Genomic DNA, 21,442 nt, shown 5'->3' on the forward strand with positions numbered 1-21,442 from the left:
TGAAATAATTTAGTTAAAACAATTGTTGGTTAAAAAAATGATGGATAATATTAATTAATCTTATTTCTGCTCAATTATCCTTTTTAATATAATTTTTTTTTATCTGCTAACTTTGAAAAAAAATGTCTCTGGCCAAAGTAACTTATTTCGGACAAATACTGTCTGTTGAAAATAAGCTTTAAAGTTTAATATAGATGTCATAGAGACATTATTAAGTTACAATAATATTATGTTATGTTTCAACAAAAAATAAAGTACAAATCATTATCATGCCAGAAAAAAACTTTTTTTTCTCTTTATTGATTTTGGAAAGGTTAGATGTGTGATCCATTTATGCCTCTCCTCTAAATTTTCTGTGCCTAACCACTATAATAACTAAATCGAAAAGGCTTTTGTTTGCAATTGTGTGTAGTAACAATTTCTCCAGGTGTTGCTGCATTAGATAAATGAGATTGAACTGCATTTCTTTCAAATTGTTTAATATCTCATTATGCCATGTTTTCTGAACTCAGAAACTAAATTTATATAAAAAGTTACATTTTTATTTTATCCACATATTTTTAAAATATAACTCCTTCAGCAATAAAAAAAGTCTTTATTATTAGTGATGCATTTCTTTGAATTGTTAGTGATACACTTCTTTGAACTGGCTGTACTCTTTGAAGTTATCTGAGTTTAATTGGCATTTCATTTTTATTTCAACGAAGCATACTATCTAGTTTTTGGTATGAGTTTATTGAGAAGTTTAATGAAAATTTATTGAAAAGCAAAATAAAAATTATTGTCATTTATAAGTTCATATTTTTTCAGTAAAGTTACAATTAAAGTTAGTTGTACTATGTAAACATGCTCTAACCTTCGTTTGTTGCAAATTAAGTTATCGAGATTTTTTTTTTTTTTGTATATGTATTTATATTTACTAATTTTTTCACTAATTATTTGATTTGCAGATTCACAGATTTCTTCATGATTTTTCATCCCTTATCACTGTTTTTGTAGCATCAATGTTTGTAAATCAGTTTTCAGTTAATATTTTGTATATGCAAGTGCCAAAGCATTTTCATCCTGAAGGTGCTAGAACATCTTGGGTTGTACCCTTTTTTGGTTCAAATCAGATTTGGAGCATATGTGTGGCTATTATTCCTGCAGTATTTTTCACAATCTTGATATTTGGTGAGCACCAGCTCGCTAGCTACTATGTACAGAAACAATTTATGCTTAAGGTAATTCAACATTTGAATTTGAAAAAAACAAACTTAAAGGGATATGCAAGTGCTGAGAAAAGTTGTAGCTAGATATAATATTCTTGCACTGACTATTATAGTTTCATTAAGATATGAAAGTATGCTAACTTTTTAATATAAAAATCAAGATAAAGATTTATACTATTAATTGTTAAAAGCAAGTTGCATCACTGAAAACTAAATATATTGTTTTATTTTTAAAAGTTAACACAAAATTTTTTAAGGATTTAGTAAAAAGTTATAGAAGTAAATATAATTTGCTGATTGTGGCAAAGAAAATCAAGGAACTATATCTTATAAAATTTTTTAAAAAAACCCCACAATCATTTACTTAAAATTACTGAATTTAATGCGCATGAAATAAATTATGTATATTAAAAAGACTCTGAGAACTCAGAAAATTTCTTGGTTCAATCTGCAAAAGGAGAAGGCAAGCTTTGACTAAAACGACAAATTTAGTTTTATTGATAAACATTTATTAGTTAGTTTTAATCGAAAAAATTCAGCCAAAATGTTTTTTTTAAACATTTTTTTAAATATGAACGCAACTTGTCTTGCACTTGGGGATCACTTTAAGGTAATTCTTCAACACTTTAAAAAATGTTTATTGTATATTACAATATTAAAAAATGTTTATTGTATATTGTATATTAGGTTATTGTACTTACAAATTTGTTGTGGTGTATTAAAACTACAAGGTATTTGTTGTAGTGTTAACACCACAACATATTTATTGTAGTGTTAACACCACAACACTTATTGTAGTGTTAACACCACAACGTATTTATTGTGGTGTAAACACCACAACGTATTTATTGTGGTGTTAACACCACAACGTATTTATTGTGGTGTTAACACCACAACGTATTTATTGTGGTGTTAACACCACAACGTATTTATTGTGGTGTTAACACCACAACATATTTATTGTGGTGTTAACACCACAACGTATTTATTGTGGTGTTAACACCACAACGTATTTATTGTGGTGTTAACACCACAACGTATTTATTGTGGTGTTAACACCACAACGTATTTATTGTGGTGTTAACACCACAACGTATTTATTGTGGTGTTAACACCACAACGTATTTATTGTGGTGTTAACACCACAATAAATATCATTAATTTAATTTAATCTTGCAGAAGCGTTGTGGCTATCATCTTGATCTTGTTGTTGTAGTTTTTGGTGTTCTTTTATCTTCTATTCTTGGCTTACCTTTTACAGTGACATCTGTTATATTATCTGTTAATAAGATCAGGTCATTAATTGTGATAAAACCATCAATAGATCATTATGGAGGTTGTAAGGAAATCAGGTTTGTTGTTGTATTAATTTTTAGTTGCTTTATTTATGAATCTATGATTAAAATTTTACTATAGTTAATAAGTTTAAAATTATTAATTTAATATTTTGTATCTAGTTTTATGTTTTTATTGGTTAAAAGTTTTTCTTTAGTTTGTTTATTTACAAAGTATTAATTAGCACTAATTAAATTTGTTGTAACAAGTTTTAATAGTTCCTAATTTATGAACCATTAGTTTATTATAAAATTTACTTATAAAATTTATTCTTTTTTGTATTTACTGGTTAAAACAATACTATATTTCTAAGACTCTTTAAAATTGTTTTTAAATTGTGTCTTTTAATTTTTGTTAATTTTTAGTTTATTTTTTTAATTAGAATTAGTTAATACTATTATGAATTAAAGGGCTTTAAAAAAATGAATAAAAATATTTTGACATAAATTTGTTTATTTTAAGTCCCTGGTAGTACCACGCTCTTATTTTACTGTGCTTTATTTCAAGTCCCTGGTAGTACCGCACTCAACTTGTTTCTCTGCGCAGCAGCCTTGTTCATCAAGGTTCGTGTTTCGGAGTTATAGAGTTTGGAGAGGGTTATAACCACAAGTAGCCTCCTCATCTGTAGTGGCCTTCTTGGCCTTGGGGAGGTGAGTTACAAAAAAAAAAAAAAAGTGCATTGTTATAGAACTAAAATTCTGTTGTAATGAAATAAGAAATATTAGTAAAATAAGTTAATGCTTTTGTTTGTATTTAAGATACCAAAATGTACAGTTAAAACTTCATATTTACATATATTACATAATTTTTCTGAAATTTATAAAATCTTAAATTAATAAACTATGAAGTAAGAGCTCTAGAATTTTCTGAAATAAAAAAAAACCTTCAAGTTAAATTAAGTATTTTTTTATATGCCCTGAGGATTTATCTAGAACTGTTACTTATCTGTTCAGCATACCAATGTTTGGTATGCTGAAAAAGTTGAGATGACTTTGAAAGCCATTTCAACTTTTTCAAAATGATCTTAAATTTACAAAACTATAATAATATAATAAAAGAAAGTTATATTTGTAGGGAGCAGAGAGTGACTGCCGTGTTGGTTTGCTGTCTTCTACTACTAACACCTATAATGCAGCCTTTGATTAAATTCATTCCTTTATCTGTGCTCTATTCAATATTTATTGTGGCAATGTGTAAAGTCTTCATCAACAATATTGTATGTTGTTTTTTTTAATATATATATATATATATATATATATATAGATATATATATATATATATATATATATATATATATATATATATAATATATGTATATAATATATGTATATATTATATATATATATATATATATAATATATATATGTATATATGTATATATATATATATATATTATATATATATATATATATATATATATATATATATATATATATATATATATATATATATATATATATATATATGCAAAAAAAATTTTAAAAATATATGCATATTTTGCATGAATTTATTTTAATAATTTATGTTAATAATTATATCGTAAATAGTTTGTAAAGCGTTTCAAGTTTTTGTTTGTTTCCAATCATCATGATGAAGAAGTCTATTTGCGACAAGTTCCACTAATTAGTACCAATATATTAACGTTAGTCCAAGCATTATGTGTAGCTGTTTTGTGTGCAGTGCGAGCATCAATTGCTGCCTTTTCATTCCCATTTGCAGTATGTTTTATTATTGCTTATATTTTTACAGTATGTTTTAATGTTTTTATAAAAATGGGTTGTTATGTTTGTTTATAAATTATGATATTTATTGTATACTATTAACAATACCTGGAATTTCATACTCTGACACTCAGGTATATAGAGTTCTATATACCTGAGTGTCATATATTATTACATATTTATTTAGTATATTTTTTTCCACATTATTTATTATGCTGTGTTCATTTTTTGTATTAATTTTATAATTAAATTCATTTTAGATAGTCTTTGTTATGGTAGTTCGCTTTGTACTTGAGTTTATTTTGCCAGAACAAGATCTACAATTACTAGATGGGCCAAGGCTTCGATTTTCTTGTTTTCAAAGGAAATCTGACAGCTACTCACATCTAATATTAGATTCAGAGCAAGGAATTGGGCTGGATGTACAGGTTTGCTATTTATCAATTGGTCTTTTATTTACCAATAGTAATTGAACTTGTAATCAATAGTAATTAAAAAATTTACCAAGAATAGTATTTTATTAATATTATATATTTAAAAAAATGGGCATAAAAAATGGGTAACAGAATACTAAAAAAATAGGTAACGGAATACTAAAAAAATGGGTAACAGAATACTAAAAAACCTGTAATTTATATGAACCAGGAAAATAAGTTAAAAATTCATAACTTAGGTGTACATAGAATATCAAGATTAGCAAGAATGTTTTTAACACATCATAAAAAGATGTGGCCTTACTTTAATGATAAGTTACGCACATATAAAGTGGTTGACTTATTTTGTTACCATAAATGGATATGAGAATTTAAATTTTTTTAAATTTGTTTAAGTAAAAAACGACCAGGTACTTTTGATGTTTTTTTATTATCATTTGAGGCACCTCGCAGGATAAGGGACCAAGTCTTAGAGATGGAGTTATTAGCACTACTGCAAAGTAGAAAGAAAAATGATCAAAAAGAAAAATTAACTTGATATCTTTATATTTGACCAAGTTATAGCTGCTTATGCAGGACAACAACCGAAATAGCGTTTTTGAGAAAATTAAAGTTGTAAGTTCGCATAATTTAAAAATGTTATAAATTCAGTTTGATGAAGAGGTTAGTGGTTATTTTCTGTTTTCAGATGCATAATGCAATTTAGAGTACGGGTACAAATTTTCACATCAAATAAATTTCAGTAACTCTTTAAAAATGAAAAAATAGAAAAATATTAGAAAAATCAAAAAGGTACAAACTCTTAATTAAATACAAAATTTTGTATCTGCTTTTCAGTTGGGGCAAACTGGAACTGTTTTTAGCATTTTATTTATATGTCCAACTTGTTTGCAGTAAGACCATGTGGACGGCTTTCTTTTAACCGGAGGCAAACCCGTCGAAAAATCTACACTGCCAACCGTTTCTTGAACTGTTTTGCAAACGTTTGCTGCTCTGACCTAGAAATAAAAAATAATTTAAGATAATTAGTGATGTTTTCATTGTTCAAAGCCTAAATATAAAGTCAAATATATCCGTATTTTAATTCTCGTAATGATGGTAGGTTAAAATATAAAAAACATGGGCAAATGTTATCCTGTCAACTTGTTGCTTTGGACAAATTAAATCTGTCCTGCATTCTGGGATAAAAATTCGGATGCTATCGTAGAGATACCATTGTCTTTCTGGTGAGAGAAGTTTAGGTTGTAATATTTGTGGCGTTGTAATTTTTGAGAGGAGTTGGTGTTGCCATATTTGGAATTCTACCTCCGCACTGTCCGAATCAATCTTACAAGTAATCACTCCAGTTTTATCAAATTGAAATGTGAAAAAGTGCCATTGCTTGATATTAGGAATCATTTTAAAATTAGGTGAAAGCTGTTCTTGCCAATCATATGTTGGAACAAAAATTGAACTATTCTCGTCACCGACAGTGGCTGATTTATTTAATTTTGAAATTGGAGTGCTAGCTTCTGTGGATGCAGCCAACTCTTTGACCAAAGCTACTTCACTTCGTCGAAACTTGGATTTCAGAATCCCAAATCCTGCGTCTGGAGAGAATTTCGTGTGACCGACATGCAAAAACATAATAGTTATTTTTTGGTTTAACCTAACAGCTACTCTCCAAGAGAAATGCTGCATTACAATGTTGTTTTTATTTTGCCCTACGCAGTTGTCAGCATGGCAATACAGGGTATCTTTGATAGAACATTTATGTTCAGCAAGGTAGTGTTGAATCATACTCAAAATACAGTTTGCACCCTTTCTGGTTAACATGTTTTCAGGTATCACATAATTGTGCTGAACACAGGCCGATTCATTTGCAATACCAAAATTCCCAACTTTAAACAGAGTTAAAAAATAGATAGGTCCAGGTTGATCTGGTAAGTTTAGTAGAAATATTAGCTGTGCATAGTCAAAAGAATTGTGTGAAATTTCATTTTTCTTTGCCAGTTCGATACAATCATGATAAACAGAGCGTTCTTTCTCAACTAACTTTAGATGTTTTAACATCTCAGTTATGCGCTCTCGTTTGACTTCTACTTCTAGATTAACCATTTCAGACATTTTTATAGTGTTATTCTGACACACATTGCATAAGTCCGAGCGCGGACGTTGGATAACAATAAAAGGCAAGGTCATTCTCCAAATCTTCGAGAAAGCTATAATTTGCAGCAAATGCATTCCAGACAATTCACATGCAGATTTATATTTTTCATGTATGCTTTTCTTTGTCTCCATGACGGAAGAAGCATCATCCAATAAACTCTTATTCCTTGAGTTTTTCCGGGTAGAACTAGTACATTGTTTTCAGCATAATACATTATGAATTGAACAACAGCTGTGGCATCTACTTTTGTACAAGTATTTTTGGGTTGTCTTCCAGTATTGCCATGTCTACGGGGAGCAATTCCAAAGTTAATGACTCGCCTGCGCAGCAGACGGAAACGTTTACAACCAATCCCATGCAAAAACAGGAATGTTATTAAACATATCTTGTATCCATGAAACCGATAATCCATCAGTGTTTTTGATTGAAGTTCATTTTGATCTTCATAACGATTACAACACATTAGCCTTTCACTCGTGTGAAGCAGAGCACTTAACTGGGCAACAATATTGTCATTCAGTTTGTTTTCATGTTCAAACATCCCATCAATCTCAAAACATTGTAGTCTGTATTTGCCTATTTCTGAATGTGAGAAGCGCGCCATACAGTTTTTATTTTTTACTCTTTGATTACATCCACAACCAGCTTTTATAAATTTTTGTATTTTTTCTTTATCTTCATTATCAAATAACTGTGAGTAAAGTGAACGGAGATGAATTATTGTCTTAATGGTGTTATGAAGAACAACAATGTCATTTTGGATTGTCAGTTCATCCTGTGAAGTTGAAGCCAAAGGTGCATTCACATTCATTGGTTCATCGTGTAAAGTCGAGGTTAAAGGTTGATTCTCATCTATCGCCACTTTGTCGTCGCTAGATCCTTGGTTATCAGACATTAAAAAATCATCATCGAAATCATTTTCACAATCTCTATATTCAAAGAAATCGTGCAGGGCATCGTTGACTTCTGATGGATCTAAACCATCAACTATTCAAAGCCTTTGCTATATCAGCATTTTTAGAAGTACTGGATTCACGATTCATAATATCTAAAAACCATCAATATTAAACGAGTCATTAAAATTAAACTTAAAGTTTAATTTTATCTGAACTTTTTTCTACACCTAACGTGAGTCGGCTCTTATCGTTGGTTTGAAATACTAGCAAAAATTTTGCAACAAATAGTTGTTTATTTGTTATAATTAACTTGGTGTGTATGAACATCACTGTCATGCACTTCTATTTAAGTACAAAAAACCGCATTACATATTTGCATTTATGAATTAAGCGGGCTTATTATGTCAGCACTTGAAATCAATTTTTTTCTAAAATAGCACCTGTTAAAAGGAATTCAAAAAAGAAAAGCATATTTAAAATTATTTCTTTATTTAATCTAGTATTTGTTTTATCAATCAATAATTGTTGGTACTAGATTAAAAACATAACAAAAAATTTAATAAAATATTTGGTCACCATACTCGGTTTAAAGGGTTAATAAATAACATACAAATAATTTATATTTTCAATAACTTCTTAGAATTTTCAACGATTATTGATCAAAAATAAAACGTATTATATACTGGCACGTTAAAACGTTAATAATACAGCATAAAAAAATAATTAACAAGGAGTTCTTTACCTTTTCCACATTTAAAAAAAGTCCTTTTTTGCAACTACCAAAAAATTTTCTTCACAAAAAAACACCTAATATGTATTGTAATATGATAAAACTATAAAAAAAACAACAATAATCTTGTTTTTGAATTTTTTGACCTGACTAACTATTATGTCAAATATCTCTGTAACTAGAAACTAAGACTTGGTACCTTTTCCTGTGAGGCGCCTCATTTTATTAAGATTTTATATATCATTAATGAGGTCAATAAAAAAAAAAAAAAAGTGTTTCCAACATTGACACATTTAATACAGCAATTGGAGAGAAAAGGTTTAATGCTTACCAGATGTGGCATTTATGCCATATTGATTTACTCTATAAAATTTTTTTAATGCCAGTTTCTATTTTGTGTGAGTGTCTATTTTGTGTGAGACTTTGTCAAAAGTCTTTTATATATTAAAGCAAAAAAATACTCTGGCATGTTAAAGAATCAAACAAAGAAGAAAAAAATTTTTTTAAGGGTAATTAGTAAGTTTTTCCCCATTCAACAAAGCTTTGAGACCTTTTTGAGGCAAGTTTCATTAATTGATACAATTATACTATGTTACAATGACAGTTAATATGCTTTTTTATGTCCTGTGTTTAGTGAAAGTCAATATAGTATGTTATTTACAGTGTACAGTGACAGTACTATAAACCCAAACCCCCAGTCTATGTATGTATTGAAGCACTCACAGCAAGCTATTACATACAAATTTGTATACATACATATAATGTATACATTTTATAAAAACATTCTGAATTAGTGCACAAGAATCAAAAACTTATTCTTGTGCTTACTTTAGTGCTACATCAACTGACAAATAGATAGAATATGCGACAAGTGCTGCTTCATCAACTTACAAACAGTTAGAACATGCAAGGAGTGCTGCTACATTGACTGACAAATAGCTAGAATATGCGAGGAGTATTGCTACATCAACTGACAAACAAGTAGAACATGCAAGGTGTGCTGCTTCATCAACTGACAAATAGGTAGAATATGCAAAGAGTGTTGCTGTATTAACTGACAACTAGGTAGAACATGTGAGGAGTGCTGCTACATTGACTGGAAAATAGGTAGAACATGTAAGGAGTACTGCTACATTGATAAAAATATACATATATAGTAGGTTTTTCCATAATCTATTGTTTTAAAGTGATTGCTCATAAACTATTGTTTTAAAGTGACTGCTCATAATCTATTGTTTTAAAGTGATTGCTCATAAACTAGAAAAATTTAACAACTTAAAATAGATTTTAATTTATTACACAAAATCACGGCAAATAATACTTCTAAAATGCAAACTTGATATATGTAAAATAACTTATATTTAATTGAATAGACTGAACTTAAAATTAATCCTTAAAATTATAGCTACCTATTTCAGTATATTTCTTTTTTATGATTAGCTAAGTGTGCATAGATATTTGTGTGTGTGCGTATTTGCAGGGTGCGGAAAAAGTTCCCGTACAAAAATATAAACAGCAAAAGTTCCTCTACAAGACCAGAAATAAATTACACTTTAATTAAAACAAAATGATACTAAAAATACTAAAAGAATACGAAGGAATACAAAAGAATACTAAAAACACACTATATATTGAAAGAAAACACCATACAGATAATTTTTTTAAATTATACTTTTGTACTGGAACTTTTTCCGCACCCTGTATATACATACATATATATATATATATATATATATATATATATATATATATATATATATATATATATATATATATATATATATATATATATATATATATATATATATATATATACACACACCCATATATATATATATATATATATATATACATATATATATATATATATATATATATATATATATATATATATATATATATATATATATATATATATATATATATATATATATATAAAATATATATATATATATATATATATACATGTGTGTGTTTTATACATATATACACATATATATGTATAAAACACACACATGCTCACATACTATTGAAGTATAAGTTCAAATTTTTTTACTCAAATATTGTCATTATTGTTTTTTTCAAATTGAGTTCTAAGAAGTATATAAAATATTATATTAATGAACAATTGCTAGATTTAATTTTATAATTTTTATAAGTATTATAAGAAAAAACATTAGTCAATTGAAAAAATAAATTTTTTTCATAGATGTTTTACATAAAATAAATGTTTTTAATAAATTGCATTGTCTGCTTTATTTTGAATTTCATGATAAAATTATTTTGGCATGTTTCAGATGAAATTTTGCAAAGTTTTAGTAAGACTCAGATTCCATTGATGCTGCATTTCCTCAGAAAGTATTCAATTTTTTTCACGCTGTTTGTGGTATTTTGCTATTAAGTATTGAACACAGGTGTTTAATGGGGCTTAAATCTAGCAATTTTTGAGTCATCTTCAATGGAATTTATTAGTTGTTATCTATTACTTACTTAAGTTTTGCAGAGATACAAACAATATGATTGTGTATAGAAATAAAAAATTTCATTTAATATTATACTTGAGCATGATTAAAACTAATATGAACACTCGATGATTAAAATACTGTTGTTTTTTCCTTAATTCCATAACTCAAACTTTGACAAGCAACAAAAACAAAAGGTTGTTGCATAGTTGAGCATGTTACTTTGAGGGACATAGTTTGAACTGCATCTTCACTTACAAAGTTTTACACCACAATAATATTTAATAATAATAATTTAATAATAATATTTTACACTACAATTTATATTATATAATTTAGAGGAAACAAATTTTAATGTTGTATAGTAGTTATAAGTTATCACATTTAATTTAGAATTAAAATAAATATAATTATATAAATGGTTTTTATTTTGTTATTCCAAATTAATTAACAGAAGCAAATTAATATATAAGCTTTTAAAATGTAGTACATAGTTTTTAAGGATGTTTATGACATGCATACTGAGATAAATAGAAACTATTTATCTCCTAACTGTTCTAACTTTAATCCATACTATATCTAAATTAGGGGTGCATCGGCATCGGCCTGCCAATGCATCAACCATTTAGCCGATGCATCAGCATCGATCTTGATAACCATCGGCCGATACCGATTTTTTTATGATTAATTTTTGTGTTTCTATATTGTAGGCAAAAGTATAATTATTCCATAAATGAAAATGAATGTATAATATTTATTTCATTTGTATCAAAATAGTCAATTAGACTTTTAGCTGCTTTGTTGATTCTTGGTTTATTTCTTATTTTATTTTATTACTAAATTTAGTACCTAGAATAATTAGAAATTTATATATATATATATACACACTACCGTTCATAATTATTTGAATGGTCGTACTTTACGACATAAGATATCATAGTTTTATTATTACTTACTATTGGGAGAGAAACTGTAAGCAAACTGTAAGCAAAGTCGACCTGAATTATATGTTATCTTCCTTTTTATTAGGTTTACAAAAAAAAAGAAGTATAAAGTTTGATTAGATTAGTTTATAATTTACTTGCCTTTTAATCACCCTTAGCAACAATTTTAATCACCCTTAGCAACAATTACTGCCATACATACTCTTGGTATTCTACTTAACGACTTATCCAATTTGTCGAAATCAATTTTATGCCACGAACTAATAAGTTTTGTGGCATTTAACAGCCACACACCTTCAAATCAAAACAGCCACACACCTTAACATTACATTTACCATGTTTTATAGTCGATAATACTATTTTATCATAAATTCAACGATTTTATTTTCCAGACAAGCAATCTTATCTAAAAACCAAAGATTTAAAACTTCGATACGTCATTCCGCGTTTACAGTCATTGATAGTCTATTTTTTTATGTAGTTTTGCCCACTTTAACAATTTTATTATTCTTGTGATTTTTATCAAAGCATTTTAAACAAAAACTTTTGAATTATTTAACAGTGCAAAAATAAACATAAAAAATAATTAAATACCTTTTTTTTTTTAAATTAATGCCATGCGACTAATTATGAACGGTAGTGTATATATAAATTTCTAATTATTCTAGGTACTAAATCAACAATGAGCAAAACAACTAAGCATTTTAGCAAATAAGCAAGCATAAAATTTCGAACTTAGGGCCGATGCCGATGCATCGGTATCGGCCTGTATCAATCGGCATCGGCCAAAAGTAGGCATCGGTGCACCCCTAATATAAATAATATTCTCAGATTTGTTAAACATATTTGCAGTCATAAATGTATTTTTATTACCATACTCTTTTTGACTATTTAAGGTATTGATTGACATAATGTATAAAAACTTAAAATTCATGTTTACATTTAAAGTATAAATAAATGCTAATATGGCTTATATTACTTAAGGATGCTGGATTACTTTCACATCCAAGTAAAATGATTATCGATATTGGAGACGAGTTGGCGAAGACAGCAGCGTGGAAGCAGCTTACAGGTCACACTAAAAATTCTTTAGATTCAAAAAACTTTCCAAATACAGGTAGTGGGGAAAGTGGTTCCAGACGACGTCGAAGGCGAAGTCGCGGTTCTTTAAACAAAAATATCAGCTTAACAAAGAATAAAGATGGAAAAGAATGTGTTGCGTTAAATACGAATAATAGAGCATCTCGTAAAGATTCTAAGAATTTAAAGTGCGATTATTTAAACGAGCAATCATCCCAAAGCGATATCTCAAACGATAAGCGTACTCGAAAAAAAAGTAAAAATATGAAAGACCAATTACCTCCTTGGGAACAGCCTATTGGATCACCTCCAAGAAAAGATTTAGGTCTACTAGAGATTTTCGAAGATTCTTTAAGTATTGATCCGGCTTGTACCAGAACAGACTCTCCTATTCCCGCTTGTCCTGTAATAAAACTTGAAAATCAAAAGGATCAAATAACGAATTCTCTTACACCAGAAACATTCACTTTAAAATGATTACCGCTTGTTAAGTGTTTTTCCTACTTTCTAGTCTGATTGCCACACTTTCCTACTTTTTAGTCTGATGGCCTCACTGTCCGATGAAAGAATGTGACGAGTGAGAAATGCTAGAGATAAATTTAGTTTTGGTTGAACAGGAATAGTTAGTTTTTAAAAGAAATTAGTTCTATTTTAGTTATTTGTCAAATTATTATTTAAAAATTATCATAATTTGAACCTATTTATATAATTATTTATAAAATTATTTATATAAGTTATACAAACACATATTTATATAGAAGATGCATAAATTTTTAAATAAAAAAAAACTTTTAAGAACTTGCGTTTTTCATGTTTTTTGTTGATTATCTACTTTTTTTAAATTTAATTATAAAACTCATTGAAAGTAGGATACAATACCGCTCCCCAAATCTCTCAGTCAAATCAACTGATCAGTTCCTCATTTTTTTTTTCAATAACTGTTGGCAATTATTGAAGAAATTGCCTTTAACTAATATTAAATCAAAGTTTGATTTAGTTTAAAAGTAGTGATATACTACTACTTTATCAGTACTTCTAATTTCCTAATTAATAATTTTCAAAAAAGTCATAATAAGTTGGGTGACAATTTCTTGCTATAAGGTTATAAACCATTTCAGTAAATGCTTTTCTCTTCTAAATTTAAATGAGTCCTGTTTTAATCGATTATTAAAAGGGCGGAATAAGCATCTTAACTTACGCATAAAATAATCCGCTAAGCCATTTCTTGAATTATGTCAAGAAAATTAAACTAAAATATAAAAACTGACATGTTAATATTGATATGTAAGCAGGTCTGAAAAGGTTACGTGATTGGTAACGATTAGCTCTCGAAAAAAAAAACATAATCACCATGACACTGGTTAATACTTTATACAAGTGGACCAAAATGGAAATAGTAAGAATTTGATTGGTTTAATTACAAAACTATCTACCACCATAACTATATCATCAGGCAAATTCTTTATAGGGTCTGTAAAATTATAAATTGGCTGTATTGATTTTAGTTTGAATTGAATTTATTGATTGTAATTTCTGAAAATACCCAGAAGTCTTTTGTTTTATTTAATGTACATATCAATTTAGTTGTTAGCACATAGGGTTATAATCTCAGAGCATCTGGTGTTGTCAGTAAATTAAATAGTAGAGGTAATTAGAAGACCACTAACATATGTGTTAAAAAGTTTAATATTGACTCTTCTCAAGAAATCTACTGGAAACTAACATCTACTGAACTACTACTGGCTTTTAAGTGAAAATTATTTTTTTATAAAATTATGATGACGTTAGTTTTTTCACTAAATTCTAAAGAGTGTTTACGAAGTACTGAAACTCAAAAGAGAAATTTGTGATCAAATATTATTCTAAAGAATGTTTACGAAGTACTGAAACTCAAGAGAAATTTGTGATCAAATTTAGAGTATTAGGAAAAGGACACACGACAATCTAGTTTTACGCTATGCATTAACGTGTATGGGTCATGAACCATGTTACAGCAATATTGATAAGAGCTTTATTTAAATAATTACACAGCTCGTATAAGAGCTATCGAAAAGCTGCAGAGTTACCATTTAATCAATCTGATATAGATAAAAAAGTATTGAACTTTGGGAATTGTTGTGTTTGGTTGATGGCACATGGCAAAAACGTGTACACGTGTTATTAAATGGTGTTGTTGCCAATAGTGATAAATATATTGATGTTTATACAATGTCAAACACTGTAGCCAATGTAAAATAAAAATAGAATATAGATAAGTATATGAATATATATATGTACATAAATATTGGTATAAAAAAATATATATAATAAAATTTAAATAAGGTTTTGTTAAGTATATATAAATAGCAAATAAAGGCATCATTTCGGTGTAGGCTACGTGCCAAAGTAAATGAATGCATAAGTACTAAAACCCCACTATTAGTAAAAAGTAAGATGACTGAATTCACTGTTAATCAATGCAAAATTTTTATGAGAGAGCTATTAAAGATTATATTATTCAATTATGCACAATAAAGAAGTCAGTTCTATAAATTCTTTAAAATATATTTTTTTGTTTTTCTATTAATATTATGTGCCTCTAAAAGGCCGTAAGGGTTTGTCACAGAACTCCGCGTTCTGTGACAAACCCTTTCGGCCTTTTAGGGGCACATAATATTAAAAGTATTTAACTATAAAGTTCACGTCTTTTTCTTTTTCACAAAGTATGCCCAGAGCTTGCATTGATCTTCTAAGCACTGCGCCACGGCTGCTACTTGCGCTCAGTTAGTTAATGAGTCTTACTAACAACTTTGTTGACCAGATTTAAAAATTTCAGTTTTAAACCGTTTTTTGTTTCTTAAAAATGTTGGCTGGCGTCTAATACACTACTAGATGGAATGCCATTAATAAATACTGGTTTTTGATGTCTATAAATTGTTTTTTTAACTCATTATTTAACTCTAATTTTATTCTCTTTCATTTGATGTAATGATTGTGCGTTGTTTATTTACATAAAGCATTTTATAATTAGATTTTTTTTAAATATCAATAGACTTTAACAACGTCTTAGCAACAAAACTAAAACTGTTATTTACCCAAAATCTATGCTAAAGTAAAATGTAACGATGAGCCCAAAGGTTTTATGATAAAAATAATTCAAATGAAACGAATCATAAGTTTCTGGACATTAAATATGTTTTTACTCTAATAAAACATTTTACTTTAATAATACGGGTAATTTTGAGTATCTGTATTTTGGCTAATAATTTGTGTCCGAACTTTTTTATACAACAAAATTTTATTAATAGATGGGGTTTTAAATATTTTTGTTCAATCCTTTTTAATAGAGAAATCATTTCATGTTGCATTTATTTTATGTTAACTTTATTTCATCTTGCCTTTAACTACTGATTAAATTCGTGATTAAACTACAAATATGTTCTTAAATTAAAAAAATTGTTTTAAATTATTTTTTCATCTTCCTCTTCTCATTAAATAGTTTCGGGGATACGGTTTCTTTTTTTATAAAACTAAAAACTTGCTTTTCTTCTAAGGTTGAAACTTTTTTCCCTTGAGCAAATCCAGGTTTTACGTTTTTTATAAAATCCTGACTCAAATATAATAACTGCTTGAGTATTGACTTTTTAATAGCGTATAAGTTATAACAAATTGTGCTATAATATATTAAAAATAATTAATTTATATAATTAAACAAAGAATTATCTATACTATTATACTATCTGTCGCAAATTATTGTAAGAAAATGAGTATAAATGGTTTAAACAAACTTAAATAATTCGGGTCTTGATTTTACAAAAAACGCAAAACCTGGATTTGCTCACTGGAAAAAAGTATCGACCGTCTTCTAACGTTAAAAGGGGCACCTGCAACAAAAGTTGAAACTGTGTAAGCCAGGCATGACGTTCATGTATTGCCATATTAAACAACTTTTTTTTTACGGCCATATAGACATTTTTTTAAAAGAATGTCATAACTAAATTTCTCATGAATTAGCTTAAGTTTCCAAAAAATAGATATAGAAAAACCAAGGTAAGATCTGTATGCTAAGATATGGTTTTCCTTATCGCAATAATACCGTCACCAACTAGCTCCACCTTCAAGACGATAAGCAAAATTTAGTTTTTTATTTCTTGTTCAATCAATATGATGAAGCGTTTATTTTTTGCGGATTGCAATGAAGTAATAAATTATTCTAACCTCGGAAAATATAAAAAGTCTAAAAATCGCCATCATTTGAGCCTTGTTGCTGTCATGTGCCATCGCGTTATGTTGCAACACCGGTTGCATTGGCCTGTTAGTCAGGAATTTAAATCTATAGGGTTCGTTTTACTAGCTGTAATTTTTTTGATGATAAATCTTTATGAGCTATTTTGAGAAGACTTGTTTATTTGTTTTTGTATAATGAAATATAAATATGAATTTTATGACAAATGTAAACAGAGAAAAAATACTGATTTAAAATCATGTTGTGCCGTTTAAATGATGTTTTAAATCAGTATACAATGTAGATTCAATGTAGATGTTTTAAATCAATATACAATGTAGATTCAAGTACATACGCAGTATAGATAGACGAAGGGGAGACCGGGGCAAGTTGCAACAGGGGTAAGCTGCAACAACGCGGTTTAAAGAATGGTTTTTGTATATTTTTCCTAAATTTTTCTTAAATAATATAACTATAACTTTAACGCGTCAGCTGTAAAAAACTTACAGTTATTCAATAAAAATTTCAAAAGTTATTGATGTTTCTATTTTTTTTGATATAAAATTCTAAATTTCGTTTTTGAAGTTTTTTTGGGTTTTACTTTAAACGTAGAGGTATATGACCATAATAAAGTTATGGTAAGTTAAAAAAATCTTTTTCAAACACGATAAATCTAAAAAAAAAAATTTTCAATAAAAATTATATACAATGATTAAAGTGATAATGATGCCTATGGGGTAAGTTGCATCAAATTGCTTGGGGTAAGTTGAATCATAAATTAGCTGCGGGTTTTGTTGGTTTTACGCACTTAACTAGTTTTTTCTAAAATAATGGACGCTTTTTTTATGTAAGACCGCAAACAAATATAAACGAAAACAAAAATTTTATGATGAAGATAAGTTTAAATAAATTGAAAATGTTTATAGTATATATAAAGCATATGTATATACATGTATATATGCTTATGTATTACATATTATGTATATATACATGTATTTTATAAGTATATTATGTTTAATATACATATTACATACATGTATATATATACATAATATATAATACATGAATATATATATATATATATATATATATATATATATATATATATATATATATATATATATATATATATATGTATGCATATATATATATATATATATATATATATATATATATATATATATATATATATATATATATATATATATAAATTTATACATAATATACAGTGGCGGATTAACCATATGCGAGGCCATAGGCAAGTTTTCTATTATATTAGTTGAGTTTTTAATTCTTGTGTTCTATTGTGTTTTGGATATTTATTAGAACGTAACGAAGCAAAAAACGCACATAGGTTTTAAATGTACATTAAGTATTTTTTTTATTTTGGATGAAGATGCACTAATAAGACTACTCAAAATGCGATACCATTTATTTTTTTCGCAGATTTTAGGAGGATCGATTACATTGACTTAAAACTTACCCTTTCTGACTTTTAAAGACGCAAACTCATCAATTAAATCAGAACAGTCCAAGGACCGACTTATTTTATTTTCAATGGAAATTAAAGCTAATGCAGATAAGCGGTCTTGACCCATAGTGGAACGTAAATATTATTTTATGACTTTTAATTTGAAAATTTTTATGAGTTTTTAATTTGGTTTTTTACATCATTCATTACTTACATTATACCAAAAAATTGTAACTCGCACACAATCATAACACAACATTTTTTATACCAACAACAATCATACTATAGCTATAGCAATATAACAAACTATAACAAACGAGAAACTAAAAACAAAATTGTAGTCAGGAAAAATAAAAAAGATCGTTAATGAAGACATTAAAGTGCTCACAAAAACAAAAATGGCATAGCGACGTCAAACAAATGTAATACTACAGAAACCACAAATCTTTTCAATATAAAACCAAAAACGTACAAGGATTTTGTATATTAAAATGTACATAAAGAACTCAACTCATAAAATGCATAAAGACTCAAAGTCAGAAGGAAGGAACAAGCGTCCTCATGAAAACATTAATGTAAAATAATAAAAATAGTATGTAAATGTGATAAATTAGTAAAAGAAAAATCAGTCTTTGTTGTAAGTTCTGTAACGTCAAGTCAAATCAAAACCCAGCGTAAGGAGTGAATATAAAAGCCACAACAATAATAAGGAAAGTGCCAGTCGTAAATCAAAGAACCCAAGATGGCTTTAACAGCAATGCAAGGAGAGTCTCCGACTTTAGACTTCACCAACTCACCAAGGATATTCCCAGGGAGGGGGCAGCCCCGTTTATGGGACTATTGTCAATAACTGTTAGCAAATGTAGTCATACTTCATCGAATCCACAATGGATAAAACACCTATACATGGAATAAACACTGATCTATGGCTCAAAGAGAAACCGCTACAACAAATACCCGGAACCAGCATAACATCTCATCACTGCTCAGATTATGTCTTGTGCAGCAGTAAAAATGTAAATATTATATAAAATAAATAAACAAACAAACAAAAAGTCATTCAGTTAGGAGGATGGAAAAACAGAAAAAGCCTTTGAGACGTGTAGGTGTATATGGGCAAAGATATATTTGTCACAGTCATTGTCAATGTATATGAATATCAATGTATATCAATGTATATGTACTAGAAACCGCATACTCTTTCATATGGTTGCCAAGCATTATGTATAACGCAAAAAAAAATTGCTGCATACATAATAATAGATGTATATGTAAAGTTGAATATTTTATAAAAATACTGTTTATAAAAATACTGTACGCATACATTATATTGAATTTTAATTAATGAGTATCGTTGTTTATATTTATTGCACTAAGAAAATTTTTTTATATTACTTGTACTAAGAAAAAAAAATGCGAGGCCACCGGCAAATGCCTGCTTTGCCTGTGCTTAAAACCGCCGCTGATAATATACATATAGCATATTTATGTATTATATATTATGTATATATACATAATATATAATACATAAATATATATATAAATACGCTTCATATACATATACAACTTATATAAACTTTTATGTTTTTTTTTATTTTTTAATTTTTTTAAACTTATCTTTATCATAAAATTTTGTTTTAAATTTATATGTATATATAATATATATATATATATATATATATATATATATATATATATATATATATATATATATATATATATATATATATATATATATATATATATATATATATATATATATATGTATATATATATATATATATATATATATGTATATATATATATATATATATATATATATATATATATATATATATATATATATATATATATATATATATATACACATGCATACATATATGCAAAGATACATTAATCATTCATATATAAATAAATGATGATGTAGGTTAAGTTGTGTAAAATGACTTTAATGTTTTTTTATTTTATTGTTATTTGATTAAACTGTTATTTTGTGCTTAAGTAGAAATTGTAAATGAGAACTTATAAGAGAAAAACTGAAAAAGGACTTTATCTAACAGCAGTGGTAATAGAGGCAGCAAACCATGTTATTGATGGAAAAGAAATATTGATTAGAGCATCAGCAAAAAAGTATGGAATCCACTACTCAACTCTTTTTCGTTACATAAATAAAGTAAATAAAGCTATTAATATGGAAATGCCGCTACCTATTCCTGGTTATAAAAAGTCACGCCAAGTTTTCAATTTAGAACAAGAAAAAGCTATTGCTTCATATATATCAACAGCTTCTGATATTTATTATGGATTATCACCTTATGAAGCACGAAAACTTGCATTTGAATGTGCTATAAAGTATAACCTTAATTTTCCAAAATCTTGGTTAAAACTTTCAATGGCTGGTCCTGACTGGATGAGAGGGTTTTTAAATCGACATTCAGGATTGTCTATCAGAACTCCAGAAGCAACAAGTTTTGCATGAGCAACTAGTTTTAATCGTGCTAATGTAGGTGTATTTTTTCAAAAATTATCAGATGTTTTAGATAGAAATCATTTTTCTGCATCTAATATTTACAATGTTGATGAGACTGGTATCACCAATGTGCAAAAACCAAACAAGGTAATTGCTCGTAAAGGTATTAAGCAAGTTGGAGCATTAACATCTCAAGAACGGGGGACACTAGTGACAATTGTGTTAGCTGTAAATGCATGTGGCAATAATGTGCCTCCAATGTTTCTATTTCTGAGAAAGAAAATTTATGATCACTTTATTCGTGATGGACCAAATAAATGCATTAGTAATTTTTC

General features: G+C 27.6%; 1 protein-coding gene across 2 annotated transcripts in view; it reads left to right on the forward strand.

The window, feature by feature from the left end:
* LOC100212319 (sodium bicarbonate cotransporter 3) overlaps positions 1–13,754 on the forward strand; it is a 28,493-nt gene extending 14,739 nt beyond the window's left edge. For both annotated transcript variants that reach the window (XM_065790596.1, XM_065790597.1), the window contains 6 exons: positions 951–1,223; positions 2,391–2,563; positions 3,621–3,762; positions 4,094–4,264; positions 4,528–4,695; positions 12,867–13,754. In XM_065790596.1, the coding sequence (XP_065646668.1) occupies positions 951–1,223; positions 2,391–2,563; positions 3,621–3,762; positions 4,094–4,264; positions 4,528–4,695; positions 12,867–13,439 (1,500 nt within the window). In that variant the 3' untranslated portion in view covers positions 13,440–13,754. The remainder of the gene's footprint in view (positions 1–950; positions 1,224–2,390; positions 2,564–3,620; positions 3,763–4,093; positions 4,265–4,527; positions 4,696–12,866) is intronic.
* Positions 13,755–21,442: the final 7,688 nt, after the last annotated feature.

The sequence above is a fragment of the Hydra vulgaris genome, chromosome 02, assembly GCF_038396675.1.
Source record: "Hydra vulgaris chromosome 02, alternate assembly HydraT2T_AEP".
Taxonomy (NCBI): Eukaryota; Metazoa; Cnidaria; class Hydrozoa; order Anthoathecata; family Hydridae; genus Hydra; species Hydra vulgaris.